The 23272-nt window shown below is 35.5% G+C and overlaps 1 protein-coding gene across 6 annotated transcripts in view; it reads left to right on the top strand.

Moving 5' to 3' along the window:
- LOC113038422 (teneurin-2) overlaps positions 1–23272 on the top strand; it is a 226485-nt gene that overhangs the window by 146805 nt on the left and 56408 nt on the right. For 3 of the 6 annotated variants that reach the window (XM_026195810.1, XM_026195812.1, XM_026195813.1), the window contains 2 exons: positions 2183–2392; positions 13142–13355. In XM_026195810.1, the coding sequence (XP_026051595.1) occupies positions 2183–2392; positions 13142–13355 (424 nt within the window). The remainder of the gene's footprint in view (positions 1–2182; positions 2393–13141; positions 13356–23272) is intronic. The other 3 variants (XM_026195811.1, XM_026195814.1, XM_026195815.1) reach the window with 1 other exon arrangement.

The raw sequence follows: 23272 nt of genomic DNA, 5'->3' as shown, positions 1-23272 counted from the left end.
TTTTGTGAGCATAAAGTCAATATAGTCAGGTTGATTTAACTGTTCTGAAATTGTGAAGAAACATCCTTATTACAAGAATGAAATCCCTGAACAGAAAACATCACTGTGTAGTTTTGACATAATTGCTTATTATTATTTTTATTAAGCCAGGCTTATTTTTTTGTTGAAGTATAATAATTCAACAATGTCAAACTAAATTGTTTAAATAAAAACTAATCAATATAAAGCACTAAAAATGATTCAATATTTATTGGCAGTAAAAAAAAAAAAAGTTGAAATCAAAGAACCTTGAACATGCACATTATTAAAACAAAAACAAAAACTTCAAGAAAATATTTTTAGCTAATCCTTGAATTTTTTATTTTAGGAATCCCTGTATTAAGCAATTCACATTCATTAATGCTAGAAAAAGGATATGAATAAATGTACCTGTTTGAGGACATATTATGCAGCTGAGGGAAACGGCACTTGTTCATAATTATTAGTGAATGAGAGCCATTACGTGTGTGTGTGTGTGTGTTTTACGTCCACAGCAGGGCTGGATGGTATCATAGACACAGAAAGAAGAATTGATTAAATTAGTCACTGTAGACGTGACATGGAGAGCCCCGATGACACAGTTCCACTCCGGCACAGCAGTTCTTTTGACTGTTGGCTGCACACGAGTGCGGATGGCATGGGGGGGTAAAATGTCCAGAATATATCAGCTGGCCTTGCTCCCAATCACAAACCCAGCATGTGCTTGATGGGTTGATCATGTATCTGAATCCCTTTCTCTGCTCGTTGTGTCATCACCACGGTCAGCCAATCGAAGAGAAACACACTGTAACCTGATGTTGTATGATTGAAGATTCAGAATATATTCACAATGACTTCACTGGCAATATCAAATTAACCAACATCTTAAGTCTAACCTAAAAGTCTTTCTAGATAAGTTTTTGTACAGTATGTAAAAGTTATTGCTTATCACTGTGCAACATTTAATCCTTATATTAGTGCACACAACTGAAATTAAATTATTGAATATTAAAATTATTAAATAAAGATTCTGTATTCATTTAGTGCTAATTCATTTGACAAATTTCAATTCATTTTGCTTTCTAAACGTATTCCTAAATGATGATGTTTTTGCATGCAAAAGCTTCTTGGCTTACAATGTTTATTTTGATTGAAAAACAAAATCTTTAAGCTGAGCAAAGACATAAACATAGAGGTATATTTTAAGATACTGAATATTGTTTTCCGCTATACCGTGAATATCTATTGCATATAGACTGTCAGTAGATCCTATCTATTTATACATAGCCTATTCATTAATTTAAAAGCCACATCAAAGCTGACCTCCTTTCAGACCACGGCTTTTAGAGTTGAAGGATTTTTAGAGCATCTCAAAGCTTCACATTTCTCTCTTTTCAATGTGGTATTTATTCTACAAGCTTCTGGTTTTCATGTATCTCTACCTTGTATTCCAGTGCTCCATTTCTGTGATTTCATTTATGTGTTCTTTTGTGCGCCTGTCTCGTTTTTTTTTTTTTTTGTACAACTCGTGTCAGAGTTTACTTTGTGCAGAGATTGAAAATCCAGAGCACAGACAGATGTGAAAGAAAGTGTCTTTGGTGACAAACATAGTTCAGAAACAGAGGTTGTTGCCTTCTGTTAAAATAAGTGCTTCTGGGTTTATGCTACAGCTGCTCATACAATCCTGCTCATTAGTTATCATACCCATCACCCCCTCCTTTTTAAAATAATAATAATAATAATAATAACAAATAAATAAATAAAATCAATCATAAAAATTGCATTTTATTGTTCTGAATTTAATTAATTAATTTATAAGTTTCTTAACATACTGCATTTTCTCCTCAAGTTTCAGTGACGGTAACCTCCTGCAGCAATTGATATACTCATATGCAACTGTAACAAAAGGCCACCAAGGGTATCTACATATCTGAACAGGATCATTTATGTAAAGTGAATTATTTTGTCTTGTGGAATATAAATGCTAAACATCTTACGGATCCCGTGAGGGCTGTGTATGAGCAACTGGGAACTGAATCAAATGGTTGTGATTCACTTTATTTGGTTGCAGTTTCATCAATCAGCAACGGTTTCACTCCATAAAGTAACACACTTTTCCCACTGTGTGTGTGTGTGTGTGTGTGTGTGTGTGTGTGTCCTTCAGGTCGCCCCCTCCCTCCCACGCCTTCATCCAGTCTGCTCCCCCCAGCCCCTCCTCCCCCTTCCGCCCCCCTGCACCAGGCCGCCACCTCCATCAGGGAGTGTCAGATGCCCCTTTTGGACAGCGGCTCATCCCATGCCATACTGGACCCCCCTCCCGATGACGAGTTCTCCCCCAACTCCTACCTGTACCGTGCACAGCCCCCCACCACCGGTAAGAGAGTCTCGCTGCACTGCTGCATTCTCCATCATAACCATCACCCTCCTGTCATCGCTCTCAGCCCCTCCCTCCACCAACACTCAGCCGTCCTGTACACAAATGCTGTCCCGCTGCCATAACCCAGATTTAAGAATAAGGTGGGATTAAATTAAATCAGGGTGATTATTAAACTGTGTTGTAAAGGAAAACATACAATTATATTCATAATGCATTTAACATCCATTATGGGAGGAATTGATTATTTAAACAAAACATTAAGTGGGGCATAAAGTAAGGCTGAATATTATCAACAGGGATTGTATTGGATAATTATATTATTGCTTGGTATTGATTTTGTTTACATAAAAGCGATCATTTTAGAGGCTGAGAAATGTATTATTTATCATTTTGAAATATTAAGAAAATATTAAATATTATTCATTCAAAATAAAATGTTATTTAAAAATCGAGGGATATTTATTAAAAAGCATTACAGGTTCTGTTTTGGTTGTCTTGAAGAATCTGGGCTGTTCTCATAGAGGCTTCAGGTTTGATCCCAGCTGGGGCTGACCAATGACCTGCAGCGATGCTGAGATCACAGTTTCCTCTAAAACAAGATTAACCCCGGATTTCTCCCGGGGTTTGATGAGTCAATCAATCGGGTTGCTTCAGAATTCAAAGTTAATTTATTTATTTATTTTTTTTTGCATAATCATGCAACAAGCAATTTCAGTTGTTCAGTTTTTATATCAGAACAATTACATGCATTAACTATTTTAGTGGTTGGAAAATATCATCCAGCATTTCTTTACATTTGGGTTCATTCATTTATTGAAAGTCAAGCGTATTGAATGTATTCTGTAAATGCTTGATGATGAATTGCTGATTCACATTCTCAATGCATCAATAACATCGATCTTGAAACGTTGATTTTCGATTCATGAAACATTGATTTCGGCCAGCAATCTATTTAAAACATCTCTCCTTCCTGCATTTACCGCCTGTCACAGGATTACGCTCGTGCTCACACTGATACGTTTTTGAGCAGCTAATGTGTGATCTATCCTTAGTACTCGTGGCCAGTACTGCTGAAGTAAAGTATTTTTAGTTTTCTGTAGTTTTTCAGTGGCTCATACCATTGACATTACCTGAGCAGTTGAAGGCTGCGCATTTATTATTGCATGGACGGAGCAAAAACAATGTCAGTGTCTAAAAACGTACGCACAATTCCACTGAATGATAATTACTTTTCACAGTATCGTTAAACTGAATGTAAGAAGGAAATTATTAAAATAACATCTGCGTTAACAACAGCCTTGAAATAAGAGCACTAGGTTGATCTCTCAATCACACACATGAAAGTTGCATTCGTTAACGGGTGTGTTTTCTTCCAGAATCATCATTCACCTATAGGAAGGAAAAGTGAAATACTTTAGCATTTTATTATTATATTATAAAGAAACTCACATCATGCAAAGGTGTGACATAAAAGGATAGCCTGCATATTAACACTATATATAGAAAAACTAATTTTAAAGCTTTTTTCCTGCTTCCTTGTTTCTTAAATATTGGCTTACATAAATTTCTACATATGAGTTGTGAGTTTGCTAAAATCGTTCTTGAATCGAATCGAAAAATTATGAATCGTGAATCGAAATGATTCACTGTCTACCCAAAGATTCACAGCCTTAGTTTTTGTAAATTGGAAACCACGTGGGAATGCAACACAATACCAGAATTATTAATATTAATTATTAATACAGTTTTTGTGGAATTACTTTACACAAAATTATTAACATGACCAAGGCTGGATTTAATTCTTATTTTCTTATTTTAGAAATACATTTTGTGAATTACTTCTAAATGTTTCTTTCATTTTAAATAAACATTTATTCTTCCTGCAGCCAATAATTATTTGCATAAACACATTCAAAAACCATGTTTATCCTTGTTGCAAGCACTGTCTGGGTTGTATCTTTTATAACCTTGCATAGTTTTTGCTACTTTTTTTTTTTTTTTTAAGGATGAGGGCATGTCATGCAACCTGTCTATGTTTTCATTTGCATTCAGCATTGTTTTCCCTCGCCAAACCTTTTTAGATCACAACCCTTTCTTTAGCTGAATATATAGTTATATTTTGTTTGAAGGTGCTGTATTAAAAAAAGCATGATCATTTAAGTGGGTGGTGAGTTTGTGTGCAGTTACCAGTATGTCACGGGAAAGAGACCTGAGATGATTCTAGCCTGACACCCTCGGCCCGACACAGTGGTTTTGTGTGCTTCCCTCCATCTATCTCTCTCACACACCCTCTCTTCATCTCCTTATGCTTGTATTGACAGTCCTCTTCTTCTCCATAAACTCTTAAACTTAATTATTATTAGAATGTTTTAGTCACTAGCTTAAATTAAATGCAAAACTTTAACTTTGCCCCATTGAAAATATATATTGATATATATATTATGTGAATATAAAATCACACTTTGCTTATTTTATTGAGTATAAATTGGATTGGTAAATTCATTATTTCAATTGTGTGTGCATGCGCATGCGTATGTGTGTATGTGTGTGTAAACAGACCATGTTTGACCAAGACTAATTTGTCAATATATCTGCTGAAAGATTTTTTCTGCAATACATTTCTACCATAATTATATTTTTCTTATTTGCCTGTGCATTCAGAGTAATTCGTTTAGACATAATATGCTATAATTCACAAATATAAGACATTAAGAATATATTTAGTATTGTAATATTATGAAGCTTTGTCTCTTGAAAAACCTGGTTGGCGGAGATTTATATTTACATTCTTAAATGACTAAGATCATTACATAAAAGTTTTTCATTAATTTATGTATGTGTGTGTTCTGTAGCTTGTGAGTTTTGATTACGGATTCTTTTTGCTCAGTTTTAGCATTAATTATGAATTTTACATTGAAAATCTTTTATGTGTGCTTAATCAAATGTACTCTTAATCTGTTGTAATACTTTAAGTAGATGCATCACTGACACGGCCAGCAACTGGATTTTTAGAATAATGCTTTATAATTATATTCAAATCATTTTTACAACTGGATCATTAATCAGAGAGTTTGAGATTGTAATTATATACCACATTTATTTCTACACCATAATTTATCACCAGTACATTTTATTGTACCAGACTGAAAACAATAAATAAATAAATAAATCTGTGCTTTCTCTTGTTCATACATGAGGAAACCGGATGCAGGATCATAGGAAAGATATATCGTGCCTTGCACAACCGAACATACAAAGAGTCTCTTTAGTTAAATTATGAAGGCTGTGGTGATTCCAGTTAAAATATGTCAGCATATTTTTAAGCTCTGACACCTTTTTAAGTTTAGAGTGTTAATTAACTAGGAGTCTATGAACACTCTTTGAAAACATAGAATGTAAACGTAGAACGTAGAATGAGAAAAACCTTTGATATTTGCACCAGTCGTGTTTTTATCAGTCAGAATAGTAGAAATGATGGATCATACCACATTTGCTGCTCCTTTGTGAAATGGGTCAGAATTTTATAGAGGAAGTGGAACTGTTCAAGAAAGTGTGATTATATACTACCGATGTTTGCCTTTTATATTATAGTAATCCTTTTATAATGAAGGTTCATTACATGACACCAGACAGTCATATAACTTCTCTGTGCATCGAAACACTTGCATATATTTAATATAGGGGTGATCATGCAGAACTGTTATTCCTTTGAAAATTTCCTTCACGGCCAGCTCTAAGCATGTGTGAATTATCATGGTTCGCCATCAGTATCACTGTGCACACAATTCCTTCTTAATTCTCATCATTTAGCAGATATGATATCAGATAATTAGTGTTATTATTATTATGTTATTGTTTTAGATGATGTCTGCTGAATAAAAATAAATCTCTACTGTTGTATGATTTCTCATTCAATACAGAGAAATTCCTGCAAATACAATAGCTGTTAACTATTATGTCATTATTAATATTAGAATAATGGCTGCGCATTAAAACAACTTGTTTACGTTTATATGCAAGTTAAATCTGTGATTATTTACAAAAAATATATATTAATAATTTTAGTCATGCATATATGTGTCCCTGGACCACAAAACCTGTCATAAGGTTTTTAATTGAGATTTATACATAATATGTATAAATACTGAATATACTGAAAGCTGAATAAATATCTTTTACATAGATATTTGGTTTGTTAGGATATGCCAAAATTTGGACGAGATACAACTATTTGAAAATCTGGAATCTGAAAAAAAATATTGCCTTTAAAGTTGTCCAAATTAAGACCTTAGCAATTCATATTACTAATCAAAAATTACGTTTTGGTACATATTTTGTTTATTGTCTTGAATGTATGCATAAAATTACTAATTATGTCTGTTTATAACTAATAATGACTATTATATTAATGAAAATGACGTCTAACACTTTTAAATAGGATCAGCTACTGTATCTTTTAAAATCTTTATATTGATGCATAAAGTGCCATAGTGATTGTAATTTTTTTTTTTACTTAAAATCACTTAAAAAGGAAAGAAAGAAAGAAAGAAATTATAAAAAAAGGCATTAAATTATCTAATATTGATATAATAATAGTTCTTCTTATTATTAATAATAATAATGGTCTATAGTGATATGTTGTATAAGCTCAGTTAGGAGACATACAAGCTGTTCAACATACATCACAGGTCTGAGGTGGCAGCAATGCTCACTGCGCCTCGTCCCTCCCACCCCTGAAGCAAGAGTAATTGGTATGCACTGATGTTCTTCTCCTCCGCGTGCATGTGTGTGTGATTATTCTGCAGTGAGACGGGTCGTGCTCAAGCCTCTCGGTCTCAGAGGTGTCATCCATGCGGGCCGAGGTGTGCTCGGGAACCAGAGCTTAACATGCGTCTGGGAGACCTGTCTTGTCATTCAACTCGCTGTTTTTTCCATCCCTCTCTCCCTCAGCCGTTCCCTCAGTCACCCTCCACCCTTCCCGTCACAGTTTTTGTGGCACTCTCTGTCCCTCCTTCCTTTGTCATCCTCTCCCTGTCGAGTCATCCTGTTCACCCAGTTTTCAGCTCTCTGTGCGGCTCGACGCTCGCTGCTCCTGGAAAGAGCTTCGCTCTTAGCGTGCTAATGCCGCAGATAAATTATTCATATCTAGTTTCTGTGTTGTTCTTTTCGCTATTTTTGGAGTGTCTTGACTGTGGGAAAAAAATGGTAATAAGGAAATCGGTGGAAGTTTGGGTTATGAGCCCTAGTTTGTCAGCTGAGAGGCGAATAAAATGGTTTCATTTGTGTCAGACAAGCGTCAAAGTAAATGACATATTAGGGGACCTGAATTTTAGCAGTATAATTAATGTAATTGTGATTCGTGAATTGTTTAGGTGGTAATTGTCATCAGAATAGGATGTAATTACTCCCTTATTAGTGAAAGCAAGAGTCTGGGACTGACCAAACTATGTGTATTTTTCACTCACTTTTATAGTATGTGACCCTGGACCACAAAACCATTCATAAGAATATTTTTTTTTTTAGGCTTAGATACTATTTGAAAATCCGGAATCTGAGGGTGCAAAAAAGAAAGTCGAAATGAAGTTCTTAGCAATGCATATTAATAATGAAAAATTAAGTTTTTATATATTAACGGTAGGAAATGTACAAAATATGTTCATAGAACATGATCTTTGCTTAATATTTTAATGATTTTTGGCATAAAATAAAAATTTCAAGACATACATTGTATTGTTGGCGTTTTGCTACAAATATAACTTTGGTTTTGTGCTCCAGGGTAACATATTGCATATTTGACTAATGATCAAAAATAATGACAGTTATTCCCCATCAGCTATTGGTCAGGCTGACAGATAGTCCCACCCCAAACTCTCACCATTGGCTGAGATACAGTGATTAGGCTAGTTTGGATAGCGATAATGAATGTTTGCAATTTTCAGGGAAATATGTTTTATAATCAATGTCATTTTTAAAATTATGGTCATTTTAAAATTATTTCTTGAAATACTCTTAGTAAGTCAATTCTGTGAAAAAGAAAACAAGAAACCTTATCTAGTCATCACAAACAATTACGGGAAAAATACAATGAAATGAATTGGTCAGAGAATGTGGGAACCTGGCCACAGTAGATGAATCAGTAGGAATGCAACCTGCCAAACTGATGGATGTCAGGTTGTTCATATTTTTCCTCTCCTGGCTACATTTATATGATCAAAATACAGTAAACCAGTAATATTATGACATATTTTTACAGTTTAAAATAACTTTTCCATGTGATTATATTTTAGTCCAGTCTTTAGTGTCACATGATCCTTCAGAAATTATTGTCTTATTATTATTAACACTGAAACCACTGTGTCTTATATTTTTGTAGAAACACTAATACTTTCACTAAAACTTTTTTATTCTTTGATGAATAGAAAGTTCAGAAGAACAGAATTGATTTGAAACAGAAATCTTGTGTAACTTTTGTAACATAACAGAAACGAGTGGTAGTGTATAATACATTTTTGGTTGGATTTCCAGGAAATACATTACTCATATCATGACATACTGTAACATTTCGCTTGTACCACCTGCCCCAGTAGGGCGTTGTTTTTTTCTCAGCTCCGAAGGCAGTGTGTGCCTTAACTTCATAGTCTGCAGAGTTTCAAATGCATTGCAGTTGCACAATTCTATGTTTTTTAATTAGTTTTTTAATGAGTATATTTTTGTATATTAGCCCTGTGTTCACATGTTCTGTGTTCATACCTTCGAATGACAGTGTGAACATGTTGTTGACAAGGTTCCCATACTCCCACTCACTGAAGCTCTGAAATATTGTTGGTTGTCATATACTGTCTAGCCAGATCTGTCGAGCGAGGGAAAAGAAAAAAACGGCGGTTGGTGCGTGAAGAATTAGTCTGAGGATGGATGAAAGACAGAAGGTGGTTGGCCACCAATCATGACACCTCATTGCTCTCTCCTTCTCTTTCTCTTTCTCTCTCTTTCTGTGAACACTCAACTCTATAGCACGGAGCTCAATTACCCCCGCTCTGTCTCCAGGCTCCTCCTGCCACATTTAGATTGTGTCTTTTATCATTCCAAATTGACATTTATGCTTTTACTCCTATTGTTTTTCCACCGTTCCCACCGCTCATGTTGGGCAATTTATTTTAATCCCTGTCATGGCATGGCCTATAGCCTAGCAAAGCTTGGCTTCAGTAATTTCACCATTGCCATGCACTGGAAACAAGAAGCCGCCACGCAGAGCTGTTGTCCCACATCTCTTCCTCCATTCCTCTGCCTGTCTCACCAGCACCAACTCATTTCTTCTGGCCCGTTCACTCTCTCTCGCATCTCTCTTTCTCTTTCTGTTCCCTCTTTTTTTTTTACTACACTCTTTTTACTAATGATTTAGCTCAAGTTAAAGCTGGTGCAATTTTTTCAACTTATTGCACAAGAGCCAACTATAAATACAATTTAAAAAAATCATATAAAATATAAATTCAATATAATAAATAAATTGAAGTGGTAATAACAAAATAATCATCAAAATATGAATAATAATTATTATTATTATAATTGTGTTTTATTTAGACATTTCTTTTGTTTCTGGTTTCTTTAAAAATAGCTAGATATAATCTTTGTGTGTGTGTGCGCATGTGTGTTTGAAGGCGGGGCAAGAGACACACCTTCTTTATTATTCCGCTTGATTTCTGAATATTCGCGGCTTCTTCTGTCCCTTGTGTAGCAAGACAGAGCAAGCCAAATAAATTATATTTTCCGCTATCTTTATGGCAGTTTCTCATTGATATGCGTCAAATGTAAATGTGACGTTTTGTTAATTTTTTAAAAAGAAGGACAGGAAGAGCAGGAAGTTTCAATTTAGGCAAAAAGGCCTCTTCTGAACCCACATAGTGTCGCTTTCCCTGTGTTGCTTGTCGACTATTTTGTCTGCCTCCGCCGCTCGCGCACTGAATCAAAACTCAATTATTCATAAACACTGCTAAATGGTGAAGAACGGAAAGCTGAGGGAGAAAGAAACACAGCCTTGTGAAAAGATAAAGTGATGGAGGCTGGTGGGAAATAAATGAATGTCAGTAACGGAGGACAGAATAGCTTCACAGCTGTTTCGTGTCCCAATAAATTGCGCATTATGAAGCCCGTGTTGTAAGCGGAAGTTTTGAGAGGGAGCGAGCTGCAGGAGAGCAGAATCTGTGACCTTGTGTCATGAAAGAGTTTCTTTCCCTGCACAAAATGAAGCTTTTTTAGTTCATTTTACAGAACTCAATCATGAACAACTCCAGGGTGAAATTTTGTTATTGCCTCTTTTGCAAGAGAAGAAGACCAACCTTGGCTGCTTTTTTCTTAGTTCTTTGAGATTAGGAAACTGAATGTCCTTCTGTTGTGGATTGTACAATTGTTTTTATTATTTGTTTTTTTTTACTCTCTAGGGAAGACTGATATATTGAGTCAAAAAAAAAAAACTGGCACATGTAGGAACTATTGGTGCTGGTAAAAATCTAAAATATATTTTATTTTATTTTATTTATATATAAACCATGTTTTTCTGTGCTCTTGAGGGTTTTACTGTATGAGAAGCAAAAAAGAAAGCAAAAACCCAACGCACACCATTTGACTATATTTTTATATTTAAAAGACAAATTTCCTGCTCTTAGCTTTCGTTATTTGCCAAATCCACTAATGGTCGACCTGTAGTCATATGTTTGATATGTTAAATTAAGTTGCCGCATCATCCATCGGAGGAATGTTCCAGAGAGCGAATTCATAGCTACACACCCAGGCAATCGATATCTCTTTCCACAAGTCTAAAACGACCCCCTGTCTTCTACCTCCTACTTGGGAAAGATGTGCACATTACAGTTAGAGATTTTGTATATAGGCTCTTTCACGTAACTCTGTGCTAATAACAGTAGTCGCCTGTAATCTCTGCATTACTGTACTGACTTTAGCTGGGTTTTCTGGCTGTGAGCTCCACGTCCAGGATAATGGAAGCACAGGAGCGGCCCATTGTCCCTCTGTGATTCCAGCGCTTCACACTGAGACCCCTGGCGTGCTGTTCTCACATGTGAACGAGAAGAGAATCCCAGAAGCGCCATCCTTTATTTGTCCATTGAAGGCCACTGTCACAGCAGCCCATTCAGACGGTGCTTCTTCTGTGCCTGTTGTATCAATTTCGGCCGACTACGCCAGGTCCCCTTGAAAAAAACAAAGAATGATGCCTCGGTCGTGGCAGCGCTTTAAACCCTTAAAAGAACAAGTTCCTCCCTGCCTTTGTTCCAGTGTGTGGAAAGTGGCCGGGCTGGTTTTGATGGGCATGTCATTGGGCGATAATCCAGTGTTTTGAGCACCATTGTTGGAGCCGCAGAGTTCCTCCAGAGTTCCTCTGGCGCTGTAAGCTGAGAGAGCAGGGCTTTGTGCCCGGCCGGGTTTTGTCGCGCTCCGTTTTTAGAGCGCTCTGACACACTGCATGGAGAGAGATTACACAGCCCTGGCCCTCAGACCGTAGCCGATCTCCCGTTGGTCTAAAATCCTCTTTCATCTCGGAACCTCTTCTTAAGGGACACAAAGGCACTTTTGAATCCCTTGCTCTCCCCTCTTTTCACAGGCTCCTGGAAGAATTTGCTTCCGTTTGACCTCATGTGCCGATGCTGGGAGGTGCGGCGGAGGGTGCGAAACACACATTATCATATTCACTGTGTTGTTTGCAACCGTTACGCTGAAGAAAAACAAATAAAAAGTGGAATATATGACAGAAATAAACCCAGGCCTTTGTGGTAGTTCATGTGGATAATTGAATTTTTACTTTAGATATTTCGGGATGTAGACACATCTGTTAAACCTCTAGACACGCTTGAAAACAATATTTGTTCAGAGACCGTCAGGTGGGGCAAATATCTTCATGTATTATGTGCTGTAAAAGATAGTACCTACATATGTATCTCAGTTGTTAACATGCTGAGATGAGTGCACAATAAAACAGTACATGCTGTCATTAAATGTTTATAAAATGAACACTTTTAAAATGATCTAAATCACAAAAACTGGCCTGAGCTATTTCCCTTATTATTGCAACTTTTTTGTATATTATATTATATTATATTATATTATATTTTGAATTCGTAATATATATTAGTATTTACTATAATTATTAATGTGCATGTTATAATGTAATAATTTTACTATATATTTAGAATTCATATTATATATTATAATATATTATAATTATGACTTTATATAGTATAATATAAATGTGTGTGTATGTGTATGTATATATATATATATATATATATATATATATATATAGCTATATTCAAGTATAAACATCGAATAGATTTTTTTTTATTGTAGCAAGCATGTCAGGAGCTAGAAGGCAATGCAAATTAGTTTTTGTTTTCATACTCATAGAAACTTCAAATCCAGACGTGTTTTATTTCTCCACTTACCAATAGATTTTTATCAAAATCTTTTGTGTGTGTGTCTGCTTAGATCTCATTTTCCATAATTGATCCTTCTTTCTGTTGCAATATGTCTAGCATTTCACCTCTCCTCCTTTCGTTTACAAGCGTTTCATGCATGACTACTGAATAGTAAACATATTACAGTTGCACTGAATCAAAGCAATCTGAACAACTAGATCTTTTGAATTTGTGGTCTAAAAACATTTTATAGACAGCATCCTATAAGGGAACATAAAGGAGGAGATGTTCTGTGATTTATCTCCCTTTTCTCTCTCTCTTTCAGGTGCGTCTGGTCATCACAGTCAGACCTCCCTGCGACCTCCTCTGCCTCCCCCGCACAACCACCACCAGTCATCGGCTAATTCCCTCAATCGCAGCCGGCGGAACCCGCAGAGCCACGCACCTACTGCCGCCCCACCAGATGGACCCTCCACCCCTGAATCTGTCCAGCTCCAGGACAGTTGGGCTCTTAACAGCAGTGTCCCGCTGGAGACACGGTCAGTTTCACAAAAACACATAAAGACACCTGCTAGGGCTGCAGATTTCATTAAGGGGAAATTATAGAGCTTTTGTTCATTTTTATTGACAGCGTATTATGTTGTGTGATGTCGTTTAACATACATTCTACTTGTCATTCTAATGATTAATGGTGTCTTATGTTGGGTCTTGATAAAGGGGACAGTATTGTTATATTATAAAAAAATATATACAAATGTATTATAAGATAATACGATTCAATTTATATAATAAATAAAACATAAAACATAATAATTAATAAAATGCATTATTCATTTCCATTCATATTATGTTACAATAACAACAATTTATTTAAATATTATAATCTATTTGTTTGACGACTATGACTATTGATTATACTAGATTTATGTCCTTTAACACTTACTACTAATAAAAACAAAATCTTACAAAATTATGGTTTTACACACTGTATAATATACATTATATATAAACAATTATTTAATTGTATTTTTATTTATTTATATTAGATTAAATTATATTACAACTGAATTATCTAAAATAATCTATATATTTTTGTAATTATACAGTAATCTTCCTTAATAAAATTATACTATTTTCAACACTTCCAGACTTTAATTTACAGATGCACTTGAGAGTTTATAATATATTATATACATATTTTGAATTTTGGCAGTCGCTGCATCTAATTATACCCCAGTCCACAGCACACAGACACAAAAGACTCAAACCCATATCACCCACCCACCCAGGGACCCTCACCAAACACTTAGTCACAGCCTGTCACACTTTCACACAGTAGATTGTGTGTGCTGGGTCTCTGTGGGTTGTATTTTTTTGTTTGTTTATTGTGTAGTATAGTGAATCTCTTCTTGCAGGACTGCAGGGTTGCTCCCATAGACTCGACAATACTCTCCTCTAATGCCATATACACTATTTATGAAACACACACTCTTTTTTTCTGTTTCTTGTTCTCTCTCTCTCTCTCTTATTCTTCAGTTCCCATCCCCCTATCGTTTAGATGTTTTATTCACCAGGTGCTCCGATACACACCACAACCCAGTTCCTTTAGTACCCCACCCAGCACCATGTCCAATACCGTGTCGGCACATGCATTCACACCGCAGAATCCATGAAGAGCTGGGACACACACATGCAAAAACACACATTCACACACACTCCACGTCCATCAGCGCCAGTCACCATCCATCTCCGCACAGATCCCCCTCGCTCCGTCTCTCCATCGCTCTCTCCCATAAAGAAATTGACACTCACTTTCAGATGAAGCAAGTGCCATCTGAAAAATAGGTCATGCGATGGCACGCATGCAAAGCAGGGCTGCAACGGCGTGCACGGGATACAAAAAGTTCAGCTTTGAATGCTAGAGTACTAGCAGGAGAGGAATGGGGCCATATGGTGACAGATTGGTTGAGAGTCACAGAAAGTGAGGAATGTGCAGCTGTCACATTAGATGAAGTGTCTCAGTGGTCGGGAGTCTGGAGCCAGGGGGACCGCAGGTGGAGCAGGCTGGAGTTCGGAGGGAGTTTTTACCGCCCGCCGCATGCAGCTGCATCCCAGTTCATCAGAGTTTTGTGCGGCTGCAGGTTTGCTTCTTCAATATTCTCCACGCACATGCACGCAAATGCACTCTTAGATCCTTCAAACGTATCAAGCTGCCTCCAGACGTTGGACGGACTACCCACAATCCCCTGACACTTCAAAGCTCTACCCTTGACTGGCAGATTAGAATGACTTCTTTCAGGGCATATGGACGTGACCTCAAACTCCCTCTACCTCATATTGCTTTGTCTGTTAGACAGCCCTGTCTGCTGCAAAGTGCAAACCCAGCACTTCTCACGACGGTTTCATGAGATAAATACCATTGGGTATTTACAGAGGCAATTTGGAGCTACTCTCAGCTCTGCTGTTTTTGGGCAATCGGTGGGGTGTTTGACCCACTATTTGATGCAGCTGTCTGCCTTGTGGCTATTAGGATGTGTGGGAGACTAAAACAATGTTAGCAAATGATCAAAATATTTACAGATATACAATACAAGCTGCTAATAAAATGAAGCTCAATACATTAAAGGCAAAAATATATTTTAGAGCATTATAAGATCATAAATAATTGAAACATTTGAAATACATGACATGGAACTTGGTTTAGGAGGAATGTATAGGGTGATACCATCATACATAAACTAAAATATTAAATTAAATACAAATATTAACCGAAAACACTGAATTCTAAAATTTGTTTTAAATAAATCAAAACGATTTTTTGTGACTCTTGTGAAAATTAGTAAGAATAAGCAAATTCTCAAAAATTTGTTCTATTTAGTTTCACAATCTCCATTAAAATACCTTGATATTTAAATACATGTAAATAAAATATAAATACCTGTTGGAATCAGATAACAACGGAATGAGCTACAACTGTTTGAAGGCAATAGAGTCAGATTGAGTTGATTTTGAGTAAAATGTTTTCTAAAGATCCCAAAGTAAAATCACCAAGCAACGTTGCATATTTATTAATTACAGTATTACTGTTTTTCATTTTATCTTTGTTAGACATAACAGATTATGTGTTATGTCTACTCTTTTGGAGAGGCGTGTCTTATGCACATGCTTTGCAAATGTCAGTTAGCTGACCATATTTCACTGGTTTGGACTTGTCATATAATCGAGAATTCAATATGAATATTCACAAAGCTGGCATGCTGCGCTTTGCAACAATAGACCTACAACTTGTGGTGAGAAGCAGCAGCAGTCATACAGAAGTAGAAAAAGTTACTCCACTCAGAAAACGTACAAACAAAGATAATCTTAGATGTTTAATTACTATTTAACTATAGAGAACTGACATTTTTCACTTGTTTTGCCTGTAGCTCAAAATTTAGTCTTGTGTAGCCAGACCTTCAGACTGATGACTGAAGGTCTGGAATTCATAGCAGCTTTCTTAGGCCAAGGTCCGGTCATGAGGCAGATTGACCATCACATCAAACAACCAATCACAGTTCGTTTCGTTCAGCGGCACGTTTTGGGGCATGCAAATTTCACCACAGTAACAGAACGGTATGTATACCTCTCAGACATATTTTTTATATATATGCCGCAAACTTAAAAAAATTCACATACTTTTGAAAACCCAGCATTTGATAAGCGCTTGTCATCACAGTTGTAAACACTATGACTATTTTTCTTTCGTGAAGGTGTTTGGCAGCACGTAATCTTTGTTTCCAGGAGGAACCTTAAAGAATGCAACACACACGACTCCCGAAAATCCTGTATAATTCAACCAATCTGATGATGACTTCGACACTCGTGTTTTGACTTTTGTGTCCCATAGCCAACGGTCGCCCATGTGACGTCTGATGCTGAGACTACTCAAAATTAAGCTCAATTAACTGATTTGCTAAACAAACCATCAGATTAAACTGATTCAATAAAACAAATATCAGATTTCCCAACCAAATTACAAATAGATAGGAGAGTGTGTTTCTTACTCTTAATATCAATGTCTTAAATCTCTCGGTGACAGATGAAAATAAACCATTTTGTTGTGCTGGCCAGTCTCACAAGTTTTTCCAAGCTTATTGGTCTACATGAATAGACTCGTTCGATGCTCTTACAGTTTCTTCTGCACAGAGGGGAAACTCCAGATGCTCACGGTGTCTAGCTATGCAAGACTAATTATCTTATGAAATATGATCTCCATCGTCATCTCCCGTCAAGTGCATAAGAAATGGCCCAGTTCTGAGTAGCAGCAGAGAGAAGAAACTCTTTTTTTTTTTCAAACTGTTTTCCTCCCGGACGTCACACCACCATCAAAATCTCAACTGAGTGTGTGTTAATAGCGCAGTATCAGAGTGCACTGAACACTTGAGCTCTGGGAGCTCTCCTCTATAGTCTCGAGATTTCAGCCTCGTGTTTAGGAAGCTCAGTGTTTATCCGGAAAAAAACTGGGCCTGCCACAGAGACGGAGCCCAATTAGAGGTGGTTTACTTGGGCTAAAACTCCTGCAGTGCCCCCCTGAGCTGGAGCTAATGACGGTGTGCTCCATCTTAGTGGACGGAAATGGGAGAAGATTCTCTGTTAGGCGTCAGGGAAGAGCTTTGTGTGTCTGCCTGCTGTCGTTTTCTTTTCTTTTTCCCTTCTATCGCTCTCCCCGTGGGCTTGTTTGAAACACCGGTGTCATTTCTCTCACTTGTTCTGCACATGACTTGTCATCCCCTAACAGGCCTCTAACTTCTCAGCGGAAAAATACTGCAAAGAAATAGTTGCCTTTCCTAGTCTGAATCTCAGCTATCGCTAACAACTTTTGTTTGTCGCCAGATATATAAATGAACCAGGTTTTTTTGTGTTTGGTTGTAATCTGGTAGTAATCTGTGGAAATTTTGAAGCATGGTAAAACTTGTTAAGCTGAGAGTACTACAAGTTCAGAGGTAGCAGAAGATATATAGACTACCATTCAAGAGTCTTGGTGCCTATATTTTTTTGATGTTTCTGTAGAATCTTTCCTAGTAAAAAAGTAATATATTTAAAATTTATAATCTCAAATTGATTTAATTACATTGATTTCATATAAGTATAGTTCAAATCTATTAACATGTTTACTGACATATTCCTCGAGCCTAACTGGTATAAAAATAATATTTAAACTTTATTTGAAATACTTCTTAATATTAAGCTTAAAATGTATTTTAGTGTCAGTATTGATGTAGATTGTATATTTAAATAATATTGTGATTAAATGAAAGATCAAATATATCAATCAAATATACTTATGCATATCATAGGTTGGACTTCAGCTCTATTTCTGCACAATTAAACTGCATTAAGTACAAAATGAGTTGTTCCAATTTAGCTGACTTTAAGTATACCTGTTTAATATGCTAAAAGTTTATAAATATGTTAATGTATTAACTAGGGCCGGGACTCGATTAAAAAAAATTAAATCTAATCTATTAATCTAATTAATAATCTAATAATCTAATTAATTAGAGGCTTTGTAATTAATTAATTGAAATTAATCGCATTTTAATCGCATATAAATATTTGACCTGAGAACAGTGAGAAGTATTTTTTTTTTCACATGGATTTATAGTATACAATTGAATAATGACTGAATACATAAGCTTAAGCAACAAAATATTGTTTATTTTTGTTCAACCAAGTCTAGCAGACCAGTGCAATTTTTGCCATTAAGTGTAGCAATAGCATATTTAGAAACAATTTAGAAATAGTACATTTCAGAAATTCAGGAAGCTTATAGGTGCTGGAACCTTCTGTAAAGTGTTTTTTTTAAGTAAAACACAATACTGTCAATTACATTCAGAACATTGGAAACACTGACTATTAGAAAACATCTCTCTGTTGCTTCAGAGGCCATAACATACTAAGTCCAACTCTCAATAACCTTGGCCAAAACAATAAAGAGTTCAACATAAACTGCCAGTTGCACCAACAAAATAATACATAGTTCAACATAAAGTCCATGCTAGCTGCTATATGTTTTGCGTTGAGATGATACTTGAGACTCGATGTGCTGCTGCGGTGATATGCGAACGCTAGTTGGTGCTCCAGTATAATCGGTCCCGCCGAAACTCATCCAATGAGAAACGTTCCGCGGTGCAAAAATAAGTTATTAAAAATGCGGGATTTTTTTTTCTGTAATTAATGAATCTTAGTTAACGCGTTATTTTTTGGGCAATTAATTAATCTCAATTAACGCGTTAAAGTCCCGGCCCTAGTATTAACAAAATAAATATGTTTCAAATACATTTTAGTGTATTTATTTTTGATTGTGGTTATGCTTGCCAATTTGTTTGATCAAAATTACAATAAAATATGAAATATTTTGATGTATTATTAACATTTAAAATAACTGTGTTCTATTTTAATATATTTTGAGATGAATTATATTCCTGTGAAAGCAAAGCTGATTTTTTTTTATCAACCATTACTCCAGAAATCATTCTTGAAGAAACATCATTTGTGAACCATTTCTTATTATCACAGCTAAAAATAGATGAGCTGCCTAATATATTTTCGACAAACAATTTTCTTTTTTTTGTATATGAATGATTTTTAAGCACCATTTAAGCACTTTCTAAGATTCCCATATTTATAATACATTATAATGGTATTCTTAAGGCATTATTATGAATTCATATCACATTATTAAAATAATAAAGATAATAATAATATGTTATCATATTATGAATATTCATAAGAACAGTTTTAATGTATATTCATTATTTATATATTTACTTATTTGTGTGTATAGCTTTTAAGAGTATGATGATTTAAAACACACAGTGAACATGTTGCATCCACTTATGTTATAATGAATTATATTTCTCATAGTAATAATGCATTATAAGTCTCATATCTTGCCAGATTTCTTATGCTATTTTAAAGCAATCAAATACCACTTATAAGTATAGTAATAATATATATATATATATATATATATATATATATATATATATATATATATATATATATATATATATATATATATATATATAATTATTATTATTTTTTTCAAACAGACATAAGATCAGATCAGGTGAATGTGTACTATGACACATTTGCTTTGAACTATTTTTAGTGTAATATAAGACTTAGAGTAAGGGGACCATCAATCAAATGTGAAATGTGAATGCGAAAACATGTAAACATTGCCCTTTTTTCAGTTGAAATTACCTAGCTCACATCAAAATTAATATTAGCCTCACAGGGAACACTCAAATAACACTCCACACCTAACTACTTACATGGTGCTGTGTAGTTCTTAAAAATGTCAAGTTATATAGTCCATTATATATGGTGTTGTCACATGTCCATTAAGTCCATTTGGAAAATGTCCATTAGTTCCACATAATATCCAGTGGCCAGTTGAAGCTCACCCTCAGCTGCAGGAGTGTGGCCAGGGCTTCCCTCCAAGCCCTTGATCTCCACCAAAACTTTCTCAGGTTAGGGATTTTTAAGGGTCTACCAGTTACACCTATCTTTGGCAGACTGACCAGTGTAGAGGTGTGGATTTTGAGCGGAAGAGTTATTTGCATGGTTTATGGTGGTCTGGAGGATTTGTCCAATATTAAGTAAAAGTATGTTAAAAAAAAGGGGCATAGTGCAAATTATAGTGACATAATATACACCATTAACCCAGAAATCAGAAGTCATTTTGATACCTTAAATGCCAGGGTTTGGAAAACATTAGGGCACTGATACTTTTATTTATCTAGATCCAAGTAATTGGAGCTTCACTATAGTACTACAGAGTTACAACTAAGCTACTATGTCCTAGGAACATGCATACAATACTGTAATACACTATATACATTTTGGAACAGTTGAATAAATCAAGTCAATGTCCTTTCCTATGTGTATTGTGACTTTTGATTAAGTCTGGCTCATGGTTAGTAGCTCTCCGTGGGGATGGGGGAATCGTCCCTTCCCTTTGGAATCTGTTTGAAGCTCAAAGACAAAGTTGATGACTGTCCCTGCTAGCGCTGGAGAAGACAGCAGAGGTGATAACTCTCTTTGAACCAGAACATTAGACAAGCATCTGTAATTGCATGTGTAATTTAGTTATAACCAGTGTTGATTTAGTTTTTGTCATAATTGTCGTCAACTACATTTTTTTCACCGATGACAATGAGACAATAACGAACTTAAAACTATTTTTGAATGCCAAAATCAATGATGTAAATCTACTGACATTTTCTTCAACGAATAGAAACAAGGTGAAAATGTTAGGGAGGGACAATTTGGGAAGAGATTCATTCAGAACAAATCTGTTGCGTGGTTCGGAGGTTAGATGCATACATTTGAACCTGCGGGACATAAGCTAAAATACACTTGCTGTACTCCTTATAAAATGTAAAAAAAATGTGGGATTAAGAAAAAAGCAGACATATGGATAAATCTGATAACAGAAAAGAGAGTTCAATTGGGTCCAGTTTTCAGAGCGCAGACACTGAAGCATATACACACAGAAAGTGCATCTCACAGCAAGTGAGTAGCTACTCTTTCACTTCGCATGAAAGGACAATTACACACAAAGTGATGTTGATTACGTCTTAAGTGAATGTAAACAGTAGGGAGCATGTGTATCGGTACATTGAATCCATTGCAACTGTGCATTCAGTTTTAAAGGCCTAATTTAAATGCTATTGTCCAAGTTATAATGCCTAAGGAACACCCTTATAATGTATTATAAATATGGGCTTCATAGAAAGTGTTACCAAATCTTTTAATAACATGGATGCATCCTTGAGAAATAAAAATAAAAAGTATTAAAAAAAAAATATTAATTTACTTTCTGACATATAAAAACATGAGTAAAATAAATATACTTCTGTGGTGGTTCTTTGAAATTTGTGGGGAGGCAAGAACAAATCTACACTTGAAATATAACTGAAACTGAAATATTACCTCACTGTTGAGCCCTAGGATTTCAGTGGCTAGAGACGCTGCTGTATAGGCCTGACATTATACAGTATACATTACAGTATAATGTACAAATCCTTTAATATCTCTGTGCATGCATTAATTCTGTCTTTTATGGGATTTATGTTTACATGGGTTAACATTTAATCTGAACTGAGCATTATGTACTTTTGTGACATTGTTGTGTATTAAAAAAGCAATTTCAGACTCACTTGAAATGCTGTTTTTCCTCACTCTCAATGGCCAAAGTGTGGATGCTTCAATTGCCAGTTGGTACAAAATGGAGATGTGTTGTGCGACATTATTTTCTTAAGTGGATGGGAATAGCTCTTATCTAGACACTTCACTAGCTGGAGATGGATGAGAATAAAGTGGACAGAATGTAACAGCCTCAGTTTGAGGCTTCTGAATGCTGCCACTGCATCTTATATTGAGGACGGCAGTAGATCGATCATCGATGTGCTGTATGAGAGTGAGAGAGTCTCTAGTGAGCTTTCAATGGACCTCCACATAAAACCATTTTTTGTTGGCTGGGCCTCCTGTAGACATTTATCATATTTTGAGTTTGTGGAAATAAACAGCATCTATGAAGTGACCATATATTTTGGTCATTACATGCAAACAGCAAAAGACCTTGACCCTGTAAAAGATGTTGAACACCAAACCAGAGGCATTGTCGCCGAATCGGAAATCCCAATTAGGCTGAATGTTTTGGACATTTCAGACTGTTTATATATTCGTGTGGAATTCTAATTCATCTTGAGAGATGTTTGTGTTCCCTGTTAAAATCTTATGTTTGCTTGTTAATTGCTCTGGACTTTTCCTTCTGTCCCAGAGGAGGAGAGAAAAGGTGTTTACTGTGAAAGTGAGATTTTTTGCAGCTTTGACTTGTTTTTGCTTATTGCCATTTTTCTCGGTCGTGCTCTGTTTGCGCTGCTTGGTGTGGATGGTTCGCTGGAGAGATGTCCCTGTAGGTTGAGCATTCCCTCATTGGTTCGCTGCTGTTTATTTGCTTACACAAGTTTTACTTTTTTTTTTACAAATAAAAATGTGCAGAAACTTGACATTGGGATTAATTTAAATCTACTGTGATATGAAGAATCTCTAGGAATTCATATTACAGTAAACTGGGATAAACGCTTGAACATCATTTTAAGGAATCATTGTGATTTTTATGATAGAAGTAAAAAAAAAAAAAACCTTAAGCAGATTTGTTAATTTGATAATGTAAATTTGTTAATGCTTAGCAGATTTTCTTATGTGTATAAATGTGTATATTTACATGTGTATATATATATATACAATTATTATGTTGTTGTTTTTTCCCAAACTCTTAACCCAGGGGCCAAATTTCCTTGTAATAAGTAATTTTTAAAGTTGTTTTTAGTGTTGTCACAGTACCTACAATTCATTATTAGGTACCAGTACCAGTAAAATCCTTTGGTTCTCGGTACCATAG

This window comes from Carassius auratus, chromosome 21 (genome assembly GCF_003368295.1).
Source record: "Carassius auratus strain Wakin chromosome 21, ASM336829v1, whole genome shotgun sequence".
NCBI classification, from domain to species: Eukaryota; Metazoa; Chordata; class Actinopteri; order Cypriniformes; family Cyprinidae; genus Carassius; species Carassius auratus.
The sequence above is the reverse complement of the archived record's forward strand: the minus strand, read 5'-3'. Positions and strand labels throughout refer to the sequence as shown.